The sequence below is a fragment of the Halichondria panicea genome, chromosome 10 (assembly GCF_963675165.1).
Source record: "Halichondria panicea chromosome 10, odHalPani1.1, whole genome shotgun sequence".
In the NCBI taxonomy this organism is placed as follows: Eukaryota; Metazoa; Porifera; class Demospongiae; order Suberitida; family Halichondriidae; genus Halichondria; species Halichondria panicea.
The window spans coordinates 914,293-931,382 of NC_087386.1; the positions used below are offsets into that span (position 1 = coordinate 914,293).

General features: G+C 41.9%; 6 protein-coding genes and 1 non-coding gene across 9 annotated transcripts; 5 read left to right on the plus strand and 2 right to left on the minus strand.

Annotated features, from left to right (window-relative positions):
- Position 1: 1 nt before the first annotated feature.
- On the plus strand, positions 2-2,223 carry LOC135342284 (uncharacterized). The gene is made up of 8 exons (XM_064538980.1): positions 2-181; positions 251-353; positions 406-495; positions 625-709; positions 968-1,036; positions 1,176-1,404; positions 1,686-1,761; positions 2,072-2,223. Exons 1-8 carry the CDS (start codon positions 125-127, stop codon positions 2,149-2,151), a joined length of 789 nt encoding a protein of 262 aa, XP_064395050.1. The 5' UTR covers positions 2-124; the 3' UTR covers positions 2,152-2,223.
- A 163-nt stretch (positions 2,224-2,386) lies between these two features.
- On the minus strand, positions 2,387-3,639 carry LOC135342280 (uncharacterized). Its single transcript, XM_064538975.1, has one exon. It carries the CDS (start codon positions 3,541-3,543, stop codon positions 2,554-2,556), a length of 990 nt encoding a protein of 329 aa, XP_064395045.1. The 5' UTR covers positions 3,544-3,639; the 3' UTR covers positions 2,387-2,553.
- Positions 3,640-3,736: 97 nt separating this feature from the next.
- Positions 3,737-8,577, plus strand: LOC135342292 (kinesin-associated protein 3-like). Its single transcript, XM_064538992.1, has 18 exons — positions 3,737-3,855; positions 3,936-4,067; positions 4,231-4,388; positions 4,445-4,506; positions 4,564-4,705; positions 4,769-4,905; positions 4,981-5,074; positions 5,145-5,237; positions 5,338-5,516; positions 5,705-5,758; positions 5,817-5,925; positions 6,041-6,141; positions 6,366-6,587; positions 6,802-6,963; positions 7,178-7,307; positions 7,409-7,507; positions 7,621-7,706; positions 7,834-8,577. The coding sequence occupies exons 1-18, from the start codon at positions 3,809-3,811 to the stop codon at positions 8,446-8,448; spliced, it is 2,622 nt and encodes an 873-aa protein (XP_064395062.1). The 5' UTR covers positions 3,737-3,808; the 3' UTR covers positions 8,449-8,577.
- Positions 8,578-8,678: 101 nt separating this feature from the next.
- LOC135342298 (syntaxin-18-like) lies at positions 8,679-10,968 on the minus strand. Its single transcript, XM_064539000.1, has 10 exons — positions 10,711-10,968; positions 10,576-10,643; positions 10,385-10,500; positions 10,194-10,271; positions 10,001-10,067; positions 9,812-9,939; positions 9,556-9,662; positions 9,099-9,227; positions 8,939-9,019; positions 8,679-8,873 (listed from the first exon to the last, which is right to left on the minus strand). Exons 1-10 carry the CDS (start codon positions 10,852-10,854, stop codon positions 8,781-8,783), a joined length of 1,011 nt encoding a protein of 336 aa, XP_064395070.1. The 5' UTR covers positions 10,855-10,968; the 3' UTR covers positions 8,679-8,780.
- Positions 10,948-11,966, plus strand: LOC135342301 (14 kDa phosphohistidine phosphatase-like). Of its 3 annotated transcripts, none has more exons than XM_064539006.1 (4): positions 10,948-11,050; positions 11,131-11,292; positions 11,340-11,464; positions 11,784-11,966. In XM_064539006.1, exons 2-4 carry the CDS (start codon positions 11,142-11,144, stop codon positions 11,880-11,882), a joined length of 375 nt encoding a protein of 124 aa, XP_064395076.1. In that variant the 5' UTR covers positions 10,948-11,050; positions 11,131-11,141; the 3' UTR covers positions 11,883-11,966. The 3 variants fall into 3 exon arrangements, with proteins under 3 accessions (XP_064395076.1, XP_064395078.1, XP_064395075.1); XM_064539008.1 differs by having other exon boundaries at positions 10,988-11,050; positions 11,107-11,292; XM_064539005.1 differs by lacking the exon at positions 10,948-11,050 and having other exon boundaries at positions 11,057-11,292.
- Positions 11,967-11,989: 23 nt separating this feature from the next.
- On the plus strand, positions 11,990-17,083 carry LOC135342293 (guanylate-binding protein 5-like). Its single transcript, XM_064538993.1, has 25 exons — positions 11,990-12,134; positions 12,257-12,603; positions 12,817-12,874; positions 12,930-13,024; positions 13,087-13,140; positions 13,201-13,287; positions 13,660-13,774; positions 13,840-13,916; positions 13,966-14,059; positions 14,127-14,206; positions 14,264-14,375; positions 14,431-14,456; positions 14,726-14,914; positions 15,111-15,214; positions 15,265-15,325; positions 15,375-15,465; positions 15,531-15,628; positions 15,691-15,759; positions 15,856-15,930; positions 16,014-16,099; positions 16,150-16,198; positions 16,262-16,312; positions 16,363-16,425; positions 16,483-16,566; positions 16,781-17,083. The coding sequence occupies exons 1-25, from the start codon at positions 12,083-12,085 to the stop codon at positions 16,970-16,972; spliced, it is 2,409 nt and encodes an 802-aa protein (XP_064395063.1). The 5' UTR covers positions 11,990-12,082; the 3' UTR covers positions 16,973-17,083.
- On the plus strand, positions 13,425-13,587 carry LOC135343425 (U1 spliceosomal RNA). Its single transcript, XR_010397167.1, has one exon. It is a non-coding gene; the product is annotated as a U1 spliceosomal RNA (small nuclear RNA).
- Positions 17,084-17,090: the final 7 nt, after the last annotated feature.

Here is a 17,090-nt window from a genome sequence, read left to right on the forward strand (position 1 = left end):
GTTCTACCGACGACCTTTCCCTGTATTTCAGTTTGAAAATTTATTCTTGAATACACAAAAGGACAAGTACATGTACATAATAATAAGCTAGCAGGGAGCTATATAACTCGAAATAACTGGAACTATGACAACTGCTTGTCCAGAGATAGTATGGAAAAACACAAGGAAAAGATCCTTCTATGTAAGATTATACAGCGTCATCTACCCGCCTCAGTGGTAGTACAATTATGTTATATTGTTTGTCCCACAGAATAGAGAGGGTGATTACGGATTTATCTATAGAGTTTTGGATGTTGAGAATGAGGGTTGTGCCAATGATGATGAACAAGATGACGAGGTGGTGGACTTGGAGGGTATGTATAGCTATTGTATTCGTGCTCGTGTTGCTATGGTGATGTGTTGCAGAGGTGAGGAGGCAAGTGGAGGTGGATCGCTTCCTGGCCGAGTTAAGAAAGGGTGTGGTCAAAGCAGGGGGTGGTCTCACTGAGGAGCAATGTAAGCATTGGCTTTTACATTATTATACTGAATTCCTTAAGCAATGGTTATTTGATGATCAGAATCTCTTACTAAACTCCTGATTTAATAGACACATGTAAAATATAAACCTCAATTCTGTGTCTATAGTGGACGAGGGCTTCAGGCAGCTGGCTAAGGACCTCACTGACAACAATCTGTACATGAGATTTCTGGAGGAAAAGGAGGTTGTGAGGTATGCATGTGTGTGTGTGTGTGTGTGTCTGTGTGTGTGTGTGTGTGTGTGTGTGTGTGTGTGTGTGTGTGTTTGCTACATGATTATGCATTAAATGTGACCATTACTTGTGTGCAGTCTGCTCTGTAAAACCTTTGCCTGCTGTGCTTGTGCATAATCATTATACTAGGCTAGTAATGTCTGGGGCTTGCAAATTTGTGTATCAATACATGCGGTGTAGAACGTATTTGCTCCTTTGTTGTGCTCTCCTCTCTACAGGAAAGATCCTACTGCTGAAGAGAGCCATGTAACACAACTGATGGCTACGCTCACCCAAAGCATTGACAAGTGAGCTGCAATCTTATTGCAAATTTCTTGTTTTAAAAATAGTTGTATGGTAGTTGTATGGTAAAATGTTGACTTCATATTAGACTAGTTGTGCTCAAGGTCATGTGATTCTTTTTGGAACTCTGAAAATTTGCTGTAGGTACAAGAGAGAGCTTGCAGAGTGGGCAGCAGTGCTTGAAGAGAGAAAACAAGTAACCGAGCAAGCCAAGGAAGGGTACTCTAAGGAGAAGCATTTGCACTTCCTCAAACTTCCTGCCAGAGATGTGGAGCCTCTCAAAAGCTTTCTCTCACCCGAGCAGCTGTCTTTGATAGAATCTGAGGACTCCTCTGAGTTTGTCGGTACCACTAATCAACAGCTGGATCTGTTGGTATGTACAATGGTACATGTATGTACAGTGAACCTTTCTATAGCGGTCATCCTTGGGGAGACCAACTGTCTAAAGAGGGGGCCTATACTAACACGCATCCAATTACATGCTATAGTGGAGACTTTTGTGCCTATTAACATAATCTGGCTGGATTCTATGGCTATAACTGTATTTGGCGAATTGTACTGAAACTTCAATGTATAGAAACAATTGTTTATTGAAAGTGGATGTTTGTGTGTGTTCTGAGCTAACCAACCGTATCCATACACACACATGTGCAGGAGTGTCAATTGGACCAGGAGTTGACCAGACTAAGCTCACTGTGCGATTCCAGCCATCAACCTAATATGCTCCTAGGTAATTGTTGAGTGATACAGATACCGTCGTATAGAGGGTACTTTTTATGGGGCAAAATATTCGTGATTTTCGTGGTTGAAGGTCTGACCACGAAACCACGAAAATATTACCCACCACAAATGTCTCAATATTGCTGAACCACGAATATTTTGTCCCCCGAAAATTACCCGCTATACGGTAGTTATTAATTATCTAAAATGTTTGAAGATTTTGAAATTACGACACGTTACTGATTGTTGCCACAACCACATCGGTTATGTACACAGAGTGTGAAGATTGATTTCATGAGACTATCGTTTATTTTATGCAGATCAATCCGTGATGAAGGCCACACCCAGGACTCTGTTCCGAGCCGTCATAGACACTGACCCTAACCGAACTCTTAGTTAATGCATCTCATTGTGTGTACATGACTCCTATTATGTAATATTAATATTTTTATTGTACATCATATTCTGCTCACATGATCATTGATGTATGTATATACAAGCAGTTTCTATTATGAATGCACTAGCGTATTGTTCACTCCAGGCCATATTCACACATAGTATTAATTGTTAATTATAATCCTCCTCGGTATTGTCTACTACTCATGAATAGAATTGTCTTGAATATGTACACGTAGTCACATCACATGATCACAGATCTAGAAACACGTACATCAAGTTAAAACAGATTGGTCCATGAATGAAACGCATAAAATGTACAACACATCCATTCTCTGTTTAACATACGACAGACAAAGAACGCACAGAAAAAGACGCAACACATTATAGATATAGAAAGAGACACCTAGGGAATCTGTATAATAACTGGTCCTCGCTGTTGAGTAGGAATGGTTGTGTTTGTGAGATTAGGTACCCTCTGGCTTTTGAGTCTTTGCTTTACGTCTTGCACCATGTGATTTCTCACTTCCCAATATGAGGGGACTTCAGATCCGTATGCGTACACTTGACCTCGATAGTTGTCGCATGTGAAACACAGCACATGGTAGAGTTGGGTGACATTGCTTCTCTCCAAATAATACCTCAAAAGAACTTCGTTTCTGGACAAATCGTAGACTGAGAATCGATAGAGTTTCATCAGCTCTCCCGGATTGTCAGTTTGCTGCGAGCCATAGAAAGGAACGGGCTCAAAGAATTGTGCACAGTCGATTCTAAAGTCTCGACCATCAACCGTATGTGGGATTCGCTCACGTACGAAGGCATTACATATCGAGTTGGGTAGTAGCTTTGTCCCCCAGCGATTTCGAACAGCAATCATTTCTTGAACGATGACATCAGCTTCAATTCTACTCTCTGCATCACCTTTAGAGGAAAGACTGCTCAAATGAACTTGACATTCCATGTACAAGCGATCCATCAGTGACAAAAATTCTTGACTGGGACTATCAAACTTTGAATGCCATTCGTAAGCTTTTCTCAAATTCTCCATTACGTCTATTCCTCGTGGTGATCTCACTCCGTCTCCTTGTACATCTAGCTCTGTGGGTAGACCGTTCGTAGTGTTTCTAAAACTTCCGCTGCTTACGATAGGCTGTCCAGTAACAGGAAAATCTTGGGGCTGTCCGGAAAATGATTGCAAGTACTGTCCACCTACTCTCTGCTCGGAGAGATGCATTCCGTTTCTGGCTTCGTTCTGATCACTGTTGTTCATTGAGACATTCACCACTCCACCCTCGTATCCATATCCACTCATTCCTCCGTCAGCAGTTCCCATTAATGGTTGATTTGTAGGACTGTCAGATCCTACTTGATCTTCTTTACTCTCCATGCATCCCATCTCCAAAGCTAGCGCCAGCAGTATAGTACAGTATAGTCGCTTGAAAAGGACGCCTTGCTGCGCTTCTTGTTGACTCGACTGATATGATCATATGATGGGCGTGACCCTCCTCTCCCACGAGGAGGCACCACGCCCATCAGCTAAATAAAGGTCACAAGAAGGTCAATTTGGAAGTCATGTAGTCATGGTAACTCTGACCTTTGTCCCCAATAAATAAATGGGCATTATTTAGATAACAACTGCTCTGCTCTGCTCTGCATTGAAGATGACTGCTCTTATGCAACTAGAAGGAGATCCTGAACTGGTGCAGAGGTATGTGTGAGTACAGCCCTATGGAGTATATTGCTGCACTAGCCTTAGTTACATTAACTGCACTCTGTATCTGTGCCTAGGTGCATAATAGAAGGCCCTCTTGATGTGCACCCAAGCCTGAGTGCAGTGGTGGTCCACTATGATGTTGAAGCCATGGTGGTGTCAGAATATGGAGAGCCAATGGTTGCCGATAGAAAAAGATGTAACCGAGTGTAAGTTTGAAGTATATTCCCTAAAGCTCTTAAAATACTACACACACACGCACGCACACACACACACACACACACACGCACACACACACGCACACACACACACACACACACACACACACACGCACACACACACACACACACGCACGCACACACACACACACAGGCTTAAAGTGAAGAACCTTAGCGAGGGTGCTGATCTTCATTCTCTGGCATGTCAGATAGTTGCAAAGTGTGACCTCATTACTCCTAATCGAGTGCCTGAGCTCGAGCAGATTCTGGCATACCTTCAGAGCAGAAAAGATTACAAAGGAGGAATAGATGGTATACTTCGTATGAGTACCTGACCTTACAGCTACTTCAACTCCTCATGCTTACAGGTGTGGATGTACTGCAGGACTCGTCTCAAAAGCTAATGAAACAGGTTGGAGATCTCCAAGAGGTGATTTATAACGACCATCCACATGCATGTAGGATTAGCGTGTTATTTTTCTTACAGCCTACAGAGCAAGCCACCATGTCTGACCTAGACTCTTACCTCGAGTCTCTATATGACGACCTTCAAGCTAAGATCAGTGGGACGGCTCTCATACTACACTTAGCACGAACACCTGACAACCTAATTGAGCTCGCTGGGAACGGTATGCTTCGTTTACACTGTACTAATTGCTGCTTCTCTATTATTTTAATCCATGCTGTATTAGAGTCGTTTTTTCTTGCGTTGGCTCGTGTGCTGAGAGATGACTGGAAGAAAAGCATAGACCTCACCACCAACATAGTGTACATCTTCTTCTGTTTCTCTACCTTCACCAATTTCCACACCATCCTTTCAAAACAGAAGGTACGTAAGTAGGCCCAGCTGCATTGACAATATTTAGCTCATTATTGTGTGTACTGTACATTGTACCATTTGCAGATTGGGTCCATGTGTATGACAATCCTGGAGTACGAATTGAAGAGGCATAAAACTTTGCTAGAAGAGCTTACCAAGAAAAAGAAGACCAAAACTTGTATCCATTCCTACGTAATGTGTCAGTGTTGCTCATTTGTGCATGTAACTTCCTTGACTCTGAGATCCAGCTAAGACAGACGTTTCTAGTAGCAAGAAAGAGTACGAGAAAGGCAAGAAAAAGTACCAGAGCGTGCTCAAGAAACAGGAAACTCTGCTAAGAGGTAAAACAAACAAAAAAAGTTGTCTGTCTATTGGATGGATAAGTGCAAAATTACTCCTGGCTCTTTTTAAATTTGAATGTGCTTTTCCATCTCTTTCCAGTTTCACTGTACCTTCTCCTGAACTTGGCAGAGGACACTCGAGTGGAGCTTAAGATGCGGAACAAGGGACTTCCCCTGCAGCTGTGCTCCCTACTAGAGAGGGACAACCAGGAGCTGCTCATACTGGTTGTATCATTCCTCAAGAAACTCAGTATCTTCGCTGAGAACAAAGAGGATATGGTCAGTATTGTGTGGTAGCTTAACCTTTAACACATGTTAATCATACATGTACATTAGGCTGTATTAATAGCCTCTAAATAGCGATTGCATCTCTAATTAAAAGACCCCCTCCCTCCCTATGTTCAATTGCACGTACTACTACAAGAATATGGAGATTGAATTGTACGAAAGGGTTATTTTTCACGCAGGCTAAAGCCATTATCATCAAGAAGCTGACCAAGTTGATCCCGTGTGACAATGAGGTGAGCACAACCGAGAGGCTACATTATGACTGTGTTTATAGTTCCACAATGTCAATAGATTCTGGTCAACGTGACGCTTCGTCTGATTCTAAACCTGTCCTTTGACCCCAAACTGAGGCAAGAAATGGTGAAAGTTGGAATCCTCCCGAAACTAGTGGCTCTTCTGAGTAAGTCATACACTGTACGTACGACACAGTACTCAATAATAGTAATTTTTGCATCTGTAGCCTCACAGTAATAACTTTATGCTGTTCGGTAAGTGTATGTTGCTTGTGTGTGCAGAGGATGATAGCCACCGTACTCTGGTGCTGTGTATCCTCTACCACATCAGCATTGAGGAGAAGAACAGGCCAGTGTTTGCCTACACAGACTGTGTACCTCAGGTGAACAAACATATTATATGCACGTCTAGTCTACCGATGATGTGGTACACTACATGTACTGCTGTAAGATATAGTGAATGGACTATGACAGTAGACAAGTTTATTCTGTATTTATTATTATGGGGACAAATTTGCCTTTTTTTCGGGGGGTCTTTATTTTTGTTAACTGGCTCAAAAATATGGTAGTCCTGACTACCTCTGGTCCTTCCCCACCCTATATACAGCTAATGAAGGTGATAGTGGAGTGTCAGGAGGAGCTGGTGGACCCGGAGACCATTGCACTGGGCATCAACCTGGCCTGTAGCCCTCGCAATGCACAGTTTATGGTGAAGGGGCCTGGACTGAAGCTGCTCATGAGGAGAGCATTCAAGACTCTTGATTCCCTACTGCTCAAGATGATTAGAAATATCTCACAACATCAGGGACCAATCAAGAAGCTGTTTCTGGTGAGTCAAGCTTGACGGTACATTCCATCCCACACATTTTGATCAGGTCACTTTTTGGCATAAATTAAAGATAAGCGATAGTTAGAGCTATGAACATACGTGTACATGCATAATTATAATGTTTCAGTTTGAAATTGAACCTTCCCTAATCACATGTACGGGTGTACAGTTGTTTATTTAGAGAATTGTTTCTCTCCCCCCCTCCCGTGCTCAGCCATTCCTGACGGAGCTGGGCAAGCTCCTCAAAGAGAGTGTGGACGATGAGGTGTGTGTGGAGGTGTTGGGTATACTGGGGAACCTGTTACTACCTGAGGTGGACTTTGAGAGGGTCGTCAGTCAACTAGAGCTCATGCCATTCATTGTGGCTAAGCTCAAGGTTAGTGGCACAGTGGTAGTTAATCTGTGCAATACAAGTATATAACCTTTCCCTTGTTTTTAACGTTGTGCTAGAATATGGGACAGTACGATTTACTGTTAGCGCTGTCATCATTGCATTTGTATTGTAGCCCATGGCCATACAATGTACATTGTAGGTTAAGTTAAATACTGCATGTACGTGGACCTTCATACTTACTCTACTTCCACCTCAGGATCCAAGTATCAAGGACGATATACTTCTAGAAGTGATCAACGTGTGTGGAACCTTCTCTCTGGATGAGAAATGTGCCCAGCTACTGATGAATGAAGGTCTGCCAGACCTGTTTGTGTCAATTCTCAAAGGTACTATATACAACAACAACACGTGATTCCATGCACTGTACACATACTTAACACTTCGGTTGTGCTCTAAAAAGCTATACTTACGAGTTTTCCTTTTACAGCCAAACAGGAAGATGATGAGCTTGTGCTGCAGATCGTGTACGTATTCCACCAGTTGATTCTTCACCAGTCCACTAGAGAGAAAACCATCAAAGAGTCACGTATCCTATCAATACACGCATCTATAGTGTACATGTACTCAACCTATATCCAGGGACAGCTTGGCCTCACTGCATGACTGTATTAGGTTTAATGCCCTTGACTATAAGTACAGAAGTTCCTGAGTATCTCTTGGAGCTCATGAATGATAAAAACAAGGAGATTTGTAAATTGTGTTCAAGATCACTCGACATTGTTGCTGTAAGTACACACACTGTATATGACTGTATATACATGTACACCACTCTCACACAACATCCTTCGTTCATATCAGTTGCACATAATAATTGCTCAAAGTCACTGCTCGTTTTTGTTTTATCGTCTATAGGAGTTTGACCCTGATCGAGCGGAGAAGATCAAACACGAGCGATTTCGTTGGCACAACTTTCAGTGGCTTGAAATAATGACTGGGGAGTCTCTGCACGAAGACAGTGAAGAAGAAATCGATGAAGACTACCTTGACCCTCGCTACCTACACACGGCTGCTGAACTGTATGACAACCCAGAGCTGTATTATGAGATGCAGAGCCAGCTTGAGACTTCACATGGAGGAGATGGGTATCAAGTTGAAATTGGGAGGAATTTTGACATTGATGAGGACGTTGACTACTCTGCTACGAGTGCTTATAGTAGACGAGAGCCTGGATTTGATGAGGCTGTCGGTCAAACCCTCTCCCCAAGACAATACTCCATGCTAATGAACTCAATGCAAGAGCCTCTATCCATGTACACCACTACTGATAGTAGGCAGTCTGTGATGGAGGGACTTGAACAAGACTATGACGCTCTGGAGATGTACAGTAGAGGAATGTATGAGATGACCAGCCCTAAATATGACACTATGCCTGTCGAGGATGACTACAGTGACCACCCTGCCTTTGCTGGACATGACTACAGTAGTGTAGCTCCTATCAGCAGACCTCCCACTAGATATGGTTTTTAGTCTCATCAAGAGCGATATTATTTATTTGTGTCATGGAAACATGCATATACAGTTGTATATTATGTTTTGCAGTTTTTAAACAATAAACTATCACCACACGTACATGCAGTCATTATTATTTTCCAGTTACACATGTTCAGCTATAGGTTAATTAATTAATAAACTCTCAGGAGTACATAAAATTAACTTTTGGTCACCCCTTTGATCTTAAGGCAGCCATGATGTGTATGTTCAAAGCATAATGATAATTAAAATCGATCTGTATGTATAAATTATGTACATGTATGTGGTCATTGTTAGCAAAAATTAAAGCTCATAAATTGGATCAGCTATTAACTGTACCAATGAAGAAAGAGTAGGGAGAAAGAGCACATGATCAATATAAACAAAATCCATAGTCTCAGGCTTGCTTTGTTCTTGATTGCCTGTAGAGAACAAAATTAATAGTGACAAGGAGATCTTATAAATAAGGGTGGTGCTATAATTATACCTGTCTGATTTGCTCATTTCCAGACGTCACATTTTCAGATGCTGTCACCGTCAGATCTGATGCTATATCCAACTGCTTGGCCTGAACATAGAACATAGAACAGAGTTGATAAAGTGAGTCATAAGGGACACTGGGGAGGAAGCCAACACCTACGATGTACCTGTACCAATACTTTCTCAGCAAATATCTCTTGCAGTTTAGAGATCTCAATGACCTTCCCTTCGATCTGTCTCACTTCATCCACCAGGGTGCTCATCTCAGCAAACATTTGCTCATTCTCCTGAGCAAACTGTAGAAAATAGCACATACACTGTTAAAATGTGTGAGTACAGCATCTCCTTCTGTACACATGGTATTTAATCGTAAAGCCTTTGTCTTGTTGTGTTTTTGTCTTGTACACAGTACGTGTGTACACAGAGACGTAGTAACTTCTATATTTATACGTGGAGAGCTAGAACCTATCCAGACCTATTTCAGTGTTCTGTCATTATATAATTGTGTCATTACTGTGCATACTTGCACGTAAGGGCGACAACAACATTAGCCTTGTTTGGCTATTTGGTCTTCCCTTTTTATGTACTTTGTGCATAGAACTTGAAATAAAATAAAGAACTCACAACAGTCCTTTCTTCTTCGGTGAGGATATCTGCCTCGTGGTTAACAGTCACCAGTCTATCATTGTCGTTTGCCCCTCTGATGCCAACAGTAACGGAGGGTGCCTCAGCTGTAACATGAGATGCACACATAACTAGCTGGGACAATTAAAATCCTAGTAGACAAGTTTGGATGGGATGTTAGTAAGCTCAGGTATATACGTATTTTAGCTACTTGACATACAACATTACACTACATTGTACACAATAAAGCACATGCCTTCATCATTAGTTTCTCCAGAACCTTCATCATCATCAGCTGTCCCAGTGTCACCATTACCTGAGGAGACCTCCGTGGGTGAGGGTGCCAGTACAGGTTTCTTGTGGCCATGAAGTTGCAGTCGAGCTCTGGGAAACAACAATATTTTTAGTGCCAAATTACAAAAAGGAGCTCTCTATGCATTCTTACGTTCTTTTTCTGTCGACAATTCTCTTGACTCTGATTGCTCTCTGTTCACTATACAACTTGCACACGTCTGCATAATGTACAAAAAAAGATAGCTAAACTGACGGCTCCCCAACACGCACGCACGCACACACACACACACACACACACACACACACACACACACACACACACACACGGATTAAACTATACGTACCTTTGAGGTAGTTTCCCAATGACTCATAGACAGCTTGACGGTGCTTTCGACACTGGAGACCAATACTCACTGAAGACACTGAAGCAGAGAAGAGAACAAAACACAAAGGTAAAGTTAGTACGACTCATACACCAGTATATACGTGATGGTGGCAAATTATAAGAGGTATTGAATTAAGGATTTGTGTTTACCGTCTTTATGCAAGGCTTGTACTTGTTTGGAGAGCTCTTGAATGAACTGTTGAGCCTCATTGTCGATCTGGTCCCTCTCAGAGTCGGTCATAGAAGAGGGTTTTGATATCAAGTGTCTGCAATGAAAAGTCATGCATATTGAGTAAAATTCATAGACTCTAAAGAGCACAATTTGTTGATAGTGAACGCACCCAATTGAATTGATGTACTTTTTTCTGTGCTCGAGTAGAAAGTCTCGAAGTTTCGAAATACGCATAATCTAGACGGCCGGGGGGGTCAACAAAAATGTATACGGTTTGTGAAAAATGTACGGAATTGAAACTCACTAAATCTTTGCTTTCTTGTGAGAACTGAGTTGGTTTGTGTGACGACTTGCTCAGAATGTTAGAGTCGTTCACCGACCTACGCTGAGCCTTGAGGCGAAGACGGATTGTCTTGACAGTCGCCAGGAACAGTTGAGTGAGGTCCATATTGTTGCAATAAATAACTGGTTGATTTATTCAGACAGGTTAGCTGGAGCCAGTGTGATTCATAGAAGACCATTACATGGATTAAATATCACCCAGACCTTTATCTTTCCTGATCTAGCTAGTTCAACCGACGATCTTTTCAATCAAGCCAGCTTTCAACTTGTACCCCGACCAGAGGAGGTCTGACAGTGCAGTGGTGAGTAGGCTAGATTCTAGAAGCAGGGTATATCTGTATATCAATGCTGTCTGTAGACCTGACCTATGTGCACGATACAGTCCTGTACAGTATGGACAGTGTGAATGATGTGATGATTGATGAGGATGGTGTCTTCAAGTACATCCTCATTGAGCTCTGCGAGAAGAAGAGAGGCGGAAGTGGAAGTGGAGAGCAGCGTAAAAAGCTGATAATCAGAGGGTTTGAGTGGGCGGAGTTCCATGGTGAGCAGGGATTGTTGTTGTCGAATTTTTTATTGATTTTTTTGCAGCGGATATTTTGGATCGAGTGTCTCCCAAGTTCGATCAGCTTGGACTAACGTACGAGTGTCTAGGAGGAGGAAGAATACGCCATGACAAACAGCAGCAATCAATCCACATATACGGCTACTCAGTGGTGGGGCGTGTGTGTGTGTGTGTGTGTGTGCCATACACGTTACTGTTGTGTATACATTGCTATCATACAGTCTAGTCGTATATATATATAAAGCTATTCATATTTCCTTTCAGTCCTCTCGTCAAAAAGAGTTGTTTTTGTTTGTGGCCCATGATGTCAGTTTTCAATTGCACGTGCACATTCTGAAATAATAGCTGTGTTTAGAAGCATTCGTTGTTGGTCATATTCCACCTACACAAATTAACTATTTATATTCAGTTTCCTAATGAACATTTCGTACTGATACGACTGCACACTTTAACTTTGTTGTTGTATGCAGGGGTTTGGACAAGCGGATCATGGAAAAGCACAAGAACTAGTATGTCTCAAGTATGACTATCCTGAGGCTAATATAACTTGGAGCAACTCTGGTTATTAGTCTCATCATTTTATATGTCCCCCCCCCTTCTCTGCCCTTGTAAACCCTAATACATGTTACATGATGCTGAAACTGAAACTGAAAGTGTTTGAAGCACGATCTTAGGTGTTGTAATTAAGAGGTTGATCTATGACGACCCGTTCCTAATGCATACATAGAGTGAATAATTCATGACAAGTGTCTAGCTAGCTGGAGAAGAGATGAAGATGCCTTCTATCCTAATATATGTGTGGCTGATAGCCTGTGGAAATGGTAAGCACTGAAATTGAGCTGCAACACCATTCTACATAAGCTTACAGCAGCATGTCTTTAATACCCGCATCAGAATAGATACGCTGCACGTACATTTATTTTCTCTTGTCCCTTGCACACAGTCAGTGGCCATTCTACTAAAGATCCAGATGTGGCAGTCCATTCCGAGTCCTCCGAGAAGCTACGAGAAGCCAATAGTCACTCAAACTCAGCATACAATGATCCATTTCCAGACAGGCCGATACAGCTGCTGCGACCAGACCCAACGCATCATAGAAAACTAGAAGTAGTTGAGAGGAATGTTCAGTACCTGCATCGCATCGATACGGCTGTGGCTGTGGTTGCGGTGGTGGGGAAGTTTCACTCAGGCAAGAGTTTCCTGCTCAACCAGCTCATGGGGAAAACCGACGGGTTCGGTGTTGGTCCCTCAGTGCGGCCTCAGACCATGGGCATCTGGATGTGGGGCAAGGTGGGCAATAATGGGGTGACCAGTAAGAGTAAACCAATGCAGCATCATCATAGTGCAAACAGTAGCTACCATGTTCTATATAGTAAGTGTCCAAATTCTAACTTCCATAATTATTTTCCATAATTATGGGTTGTCCTATTATGTAGACCAATGAAGTGTTATCACTGTGATGATCGCATATGTAGCTATTGTTATCATTGTTATTTCATGCAGCCCAAAGTGATTAGCCACTCTGGCAAACCACTGTCAGTTATTTTCTTGGATACTGAAGGTTGTGCTCCAATGTGAAAGAAAACGATCAAGTATAATTCCAATTATTTTTCCAGGTTTTGCTGCCAGCAATATTTCAGAGTCCTACGATGCTAAGATCTTCTCTGTAGCTACATTGTTAAGCTCTTACTTGCTCTACAACTCTGTCAAGGTTTGCTATTCCATTTTATAATCATGTACGCTCACTGCATACTTATTCTCGGTGCTCTCTAGATCATTGACCAAGGAGACATTGACTACCTGGAACTATTGGCAAGAAGAACACAGGTACACGTAGATTATGTGCCATGCAGTAAGAGTGAATCTCTATACATTTTATATCTGCAGTTGTTTGCACTGAGGTCTCAAGTGACAAAGGCTCACTGGTTTGAGGAGTTCAACAGAGACCTTCTGGTCTTCCCTCCTTTGATTTGGGTATTAAAAGGAATGTAGTTTGTGCTCATAAATTAATGATATTCATTATCATGGTATGCAACGTTGTACAACCGTTGTAAAACCATAACTTTTGTGAATTTTGTTGTGTATAAAAGCGCTGCCTGGAAAGTGGAAATTAACTTACCTGGCACAGGGGATACTGTGATCAAGAAGGCAGTTCCCTCAGGTGGAGACTTGTGCATTGCACTTCGCCAAGTTGAAGCTTGCGATTTCCCCAAACGTGGGAAACTCGGGTGCGCAATTTTTGGTAGTGGGGGACTGCGTTCGCGCATCCCCCTTCTACATCATAAAAAAAAAACAAAAAAGTTACTTTTTAGTATTCATTTTTTAGACCACATTTTTCGCTTACAGGTTGTACAGGACTTTGTGCAAGCCACAGAGGATGAGGAAACTACAAAAGAATGGCTGCATAGGATTATGGAAACTAGCAGCAGAGAATCTAGTGATTATGACATCAATTTATTGGGTGTGGAACAAAGAAATGCACAGATAAAACTAAGCTGACTGATATATTAAAATTATTTTATCTAGGCATCTTTGACACTGTGGATTGTCACACACTCTTCTTACCTGCTACTAAAAAACATCTGCTTCAAAACTTATCTAGGGTACCCCTTATAGCTATGCCTATAGACCGTCCTAACCCCCCCCCCCTAGGCCGCCGAAGACGATCTCACACCAGAGTACAAAGAGGAGAGAGACTCCCTTATTGACAGGATAACGTCTGGCTTGGTTCCCAAAGAAAAAAACGGTGCGATGCGGAAAATAAAATCAGGATCATTCATTTTCCATTGTGGTACTGTTGTACTATAATACAGGACGGCCTATTACTGGACCTGAGATTGCTACTCTGCTTGAGGTACTGGTGAATGCTGCTAACGAAGGCTCTGTGGCCGAGGTGATAGCAAACTGGCTAATTGGAAATTCCAGTTTCAATATACATGTACCTACACAGATTCCCGGGAGATGGGCGGTGTTTATTGATCAACTCAAGGTCAGCTCTCTCGAGGATTGTTTAACTTATTACGAATCAGACATGGCAGTTATAATTCGCCAGCATAGAAACGGTAGGTACGTTTGCAAGTACATTGTATAATGTTTAAAAGTATTTTTTTTTTTTAGATGCTATCAACGGGACAGCACTGTATGTAAGTAAACATGTCATTCCATGGGCCTATTGATGTACCATATAGCGGGTAATTAACTTTCATTGGTGTACATTTTCGTATAAACTACCCAATTAATATTCGTACAGCTCAGGATAGTGATGTAGAACTTATTGTGGTGCATAATTTCAATTTTAATGTTCGGATAATGGTCTACAATACGAAAAATACGAACATTTCCATACGAAATAACCTGCATTGTAAATACAGTGCCAGATGGTGTTGTAACTGCCTGACATACCATACCCCAGGAGTGGCACTTGAACTCGATGATAAAGGCGAAAGATTTGCTGACTCAGCTCCTCCTTGGTCTCGAGGATGCCCTGAGGGAAGCAGTGGAGGCACTAAAGAAGAGCATGGAGGAGCAGTACGAGAAGACGAGGGACCTCAATGACAAGAAGATACAGCTCAGGTGCAGCGAGGTACAGAGGAAGATTGAGGTGAGTACAGTGGAACTCTATAATCATGAAGTCACCACAAAATAAGACATCTCTTATGACATTAAATTTTGGTCATTTTAATTTCCACGCAGTGTCATTTACATTGTAGTTGGCCATTAATATGGTATGTGTTACGGTAGCAACAATGAAGGAATGTTTTATCTATTGTCTAATGTACGTACACTGTACACATCAGATTAATAGTGAGGGTGACCTTCAGGACATACTGTTTCCCATGACAACGACGAAGCTACAAGCAGTACATGACGGAGTGCGGGAGAAAGCAATAGAGAACTATCAGTGAGTTACCATAGTTACCATCCATCTGCTACCATGCCGATATCGTACAGTGCGACAGTTGGCTACCTCAGTGATGAATCAGCCTTTGACAGACAGTTGGAACAGTTGAAGGTATTTAACTCCTTAGACATGAGTATACACATCACCCTCATGTATGCAGTCTGGTCTCAATCACATTTTCGATGGTGTTATCTTGAAAAACAACGCGGCAATGGAAGAGCTACTAAAAGACGCTATTGAGAAAGCTATCCGTAAATTTTAGTCTTGCAATCAAAAGAATAGTCTCAGTTTCATCGTAGGTACGTTTTTCTTTCAGGGAAGTTCAAAGAGTCAGCTAAGAACGTGCACAATATCCCCCGGACCTCCAGTTCTCTAGTCTCAGTGGTGGAGGAGGCCATGACCCTGTCTAAGAAGGTCAGAGTGCATACTTGTGCTGCTTGTGTCAATGGTGACTGATTGTGTGCTCGATGCATTAGGTGTTTGAAGCAGAGAGTGAAATTGCTCATGAGGAGTCTCTGTACAAGCCGTATCTTGGTCTGCTGCAGGTTAGTTGTTCGTATTTTCATTCTACATATACGACTTTTTAATCAATGTACATGAAACCCCAAGTTCTCAACAATTTTTCTTCTCGTTTTTTCCAGACTAGTCTGAGTGAGGAAGCAGAGGTGTGTAGCAGTGAGAACCTTCAGCTCATCAGAGCCTCCTGTCGATCTCAGGTCAGCTGACTGTCATGTGACCTTCGTGCGGCTGCAGCTTATTGATACGAAGGCATACCTGTAATATTAATAATCGTATGTAGGCGTTGGAAGTCGTTGGTATCTTCAAGGACAACACTGGACCAAGGAAGATGGTACTACCCCTCAACGATACAGCTCTTCTGTCAAGGTGAACTTTGTACTCTAGTTACTTTAATTACTGTATTAGCAACTTCACAGACTAGACAAAGAAAAAGAAGCAGCTTTCAAAAACTACGCTGAAACACAGGTCAGGTGACAGTTAATTATATGACAACACTGTATTTCATGTACACATTTCATCCACACACAGGCTTCTTTTGGGGACACAGCAGCTTATATGGAGATCAAAACAATTTTAGCGGTATGTGCTTTCAGCTATATTCTCATATACTGTGATTGTAATTATTGTAGAGTCAACTAGAGGAAATATGCACTCAACGGAAAGACGAGAACTATAAAGCATACATCAAAGAGGTGTGTGATACGCACTGGTACACACGTGCAATGTACCACCCACCACCCACTGTACAGGTTGAGGTCCCGCTGGCCACTGCTAAGAAGTTAATTAAACTGTCAGCTGACAAGTACGATACTGTGTTTTCAACTAAGCAGTATGTGAGTCATAATACTTATTTTTGATATTCAAAACTACGGGTCCAAATCCCAAAGTTCATTTTGTATCAGCCAGAGGCATGCTTAGAGAAAGATGAGGCACAAAAAACACTGTACTGGAGATTCCATAGTGTATTAAAATGCCAGCAATTACTTAATTGTCTTTTGACATCTACATACTCTAGTGAATTTCATGTGCCCCTTAATCTCTCTACAGATGATAAAGGTGTGTATGCTCAATTTGGACGAGGGAAAAGCCAAACACTGGCAAGAATCGCTTAAGCTAAAAATTGCTGAGAAGTTTATTGAAGGATCTCAAGAGCTCCAGAATATCATTGAGTCCAAGAGATGGTGGTGGTCGACTGTGAAAGGATTCGTTCAATGGGTGGCCTGGCTGTTCACTGGCTGAGAGAATTGAACACTTAATCATAACCACTTGTACGTTAATTTGTTCGTGTTGCTGCTTATTATTTATTCTCATAGAATCATAAATTTCCAGTCATTGAAGCATTTGAACGGCTGCACTA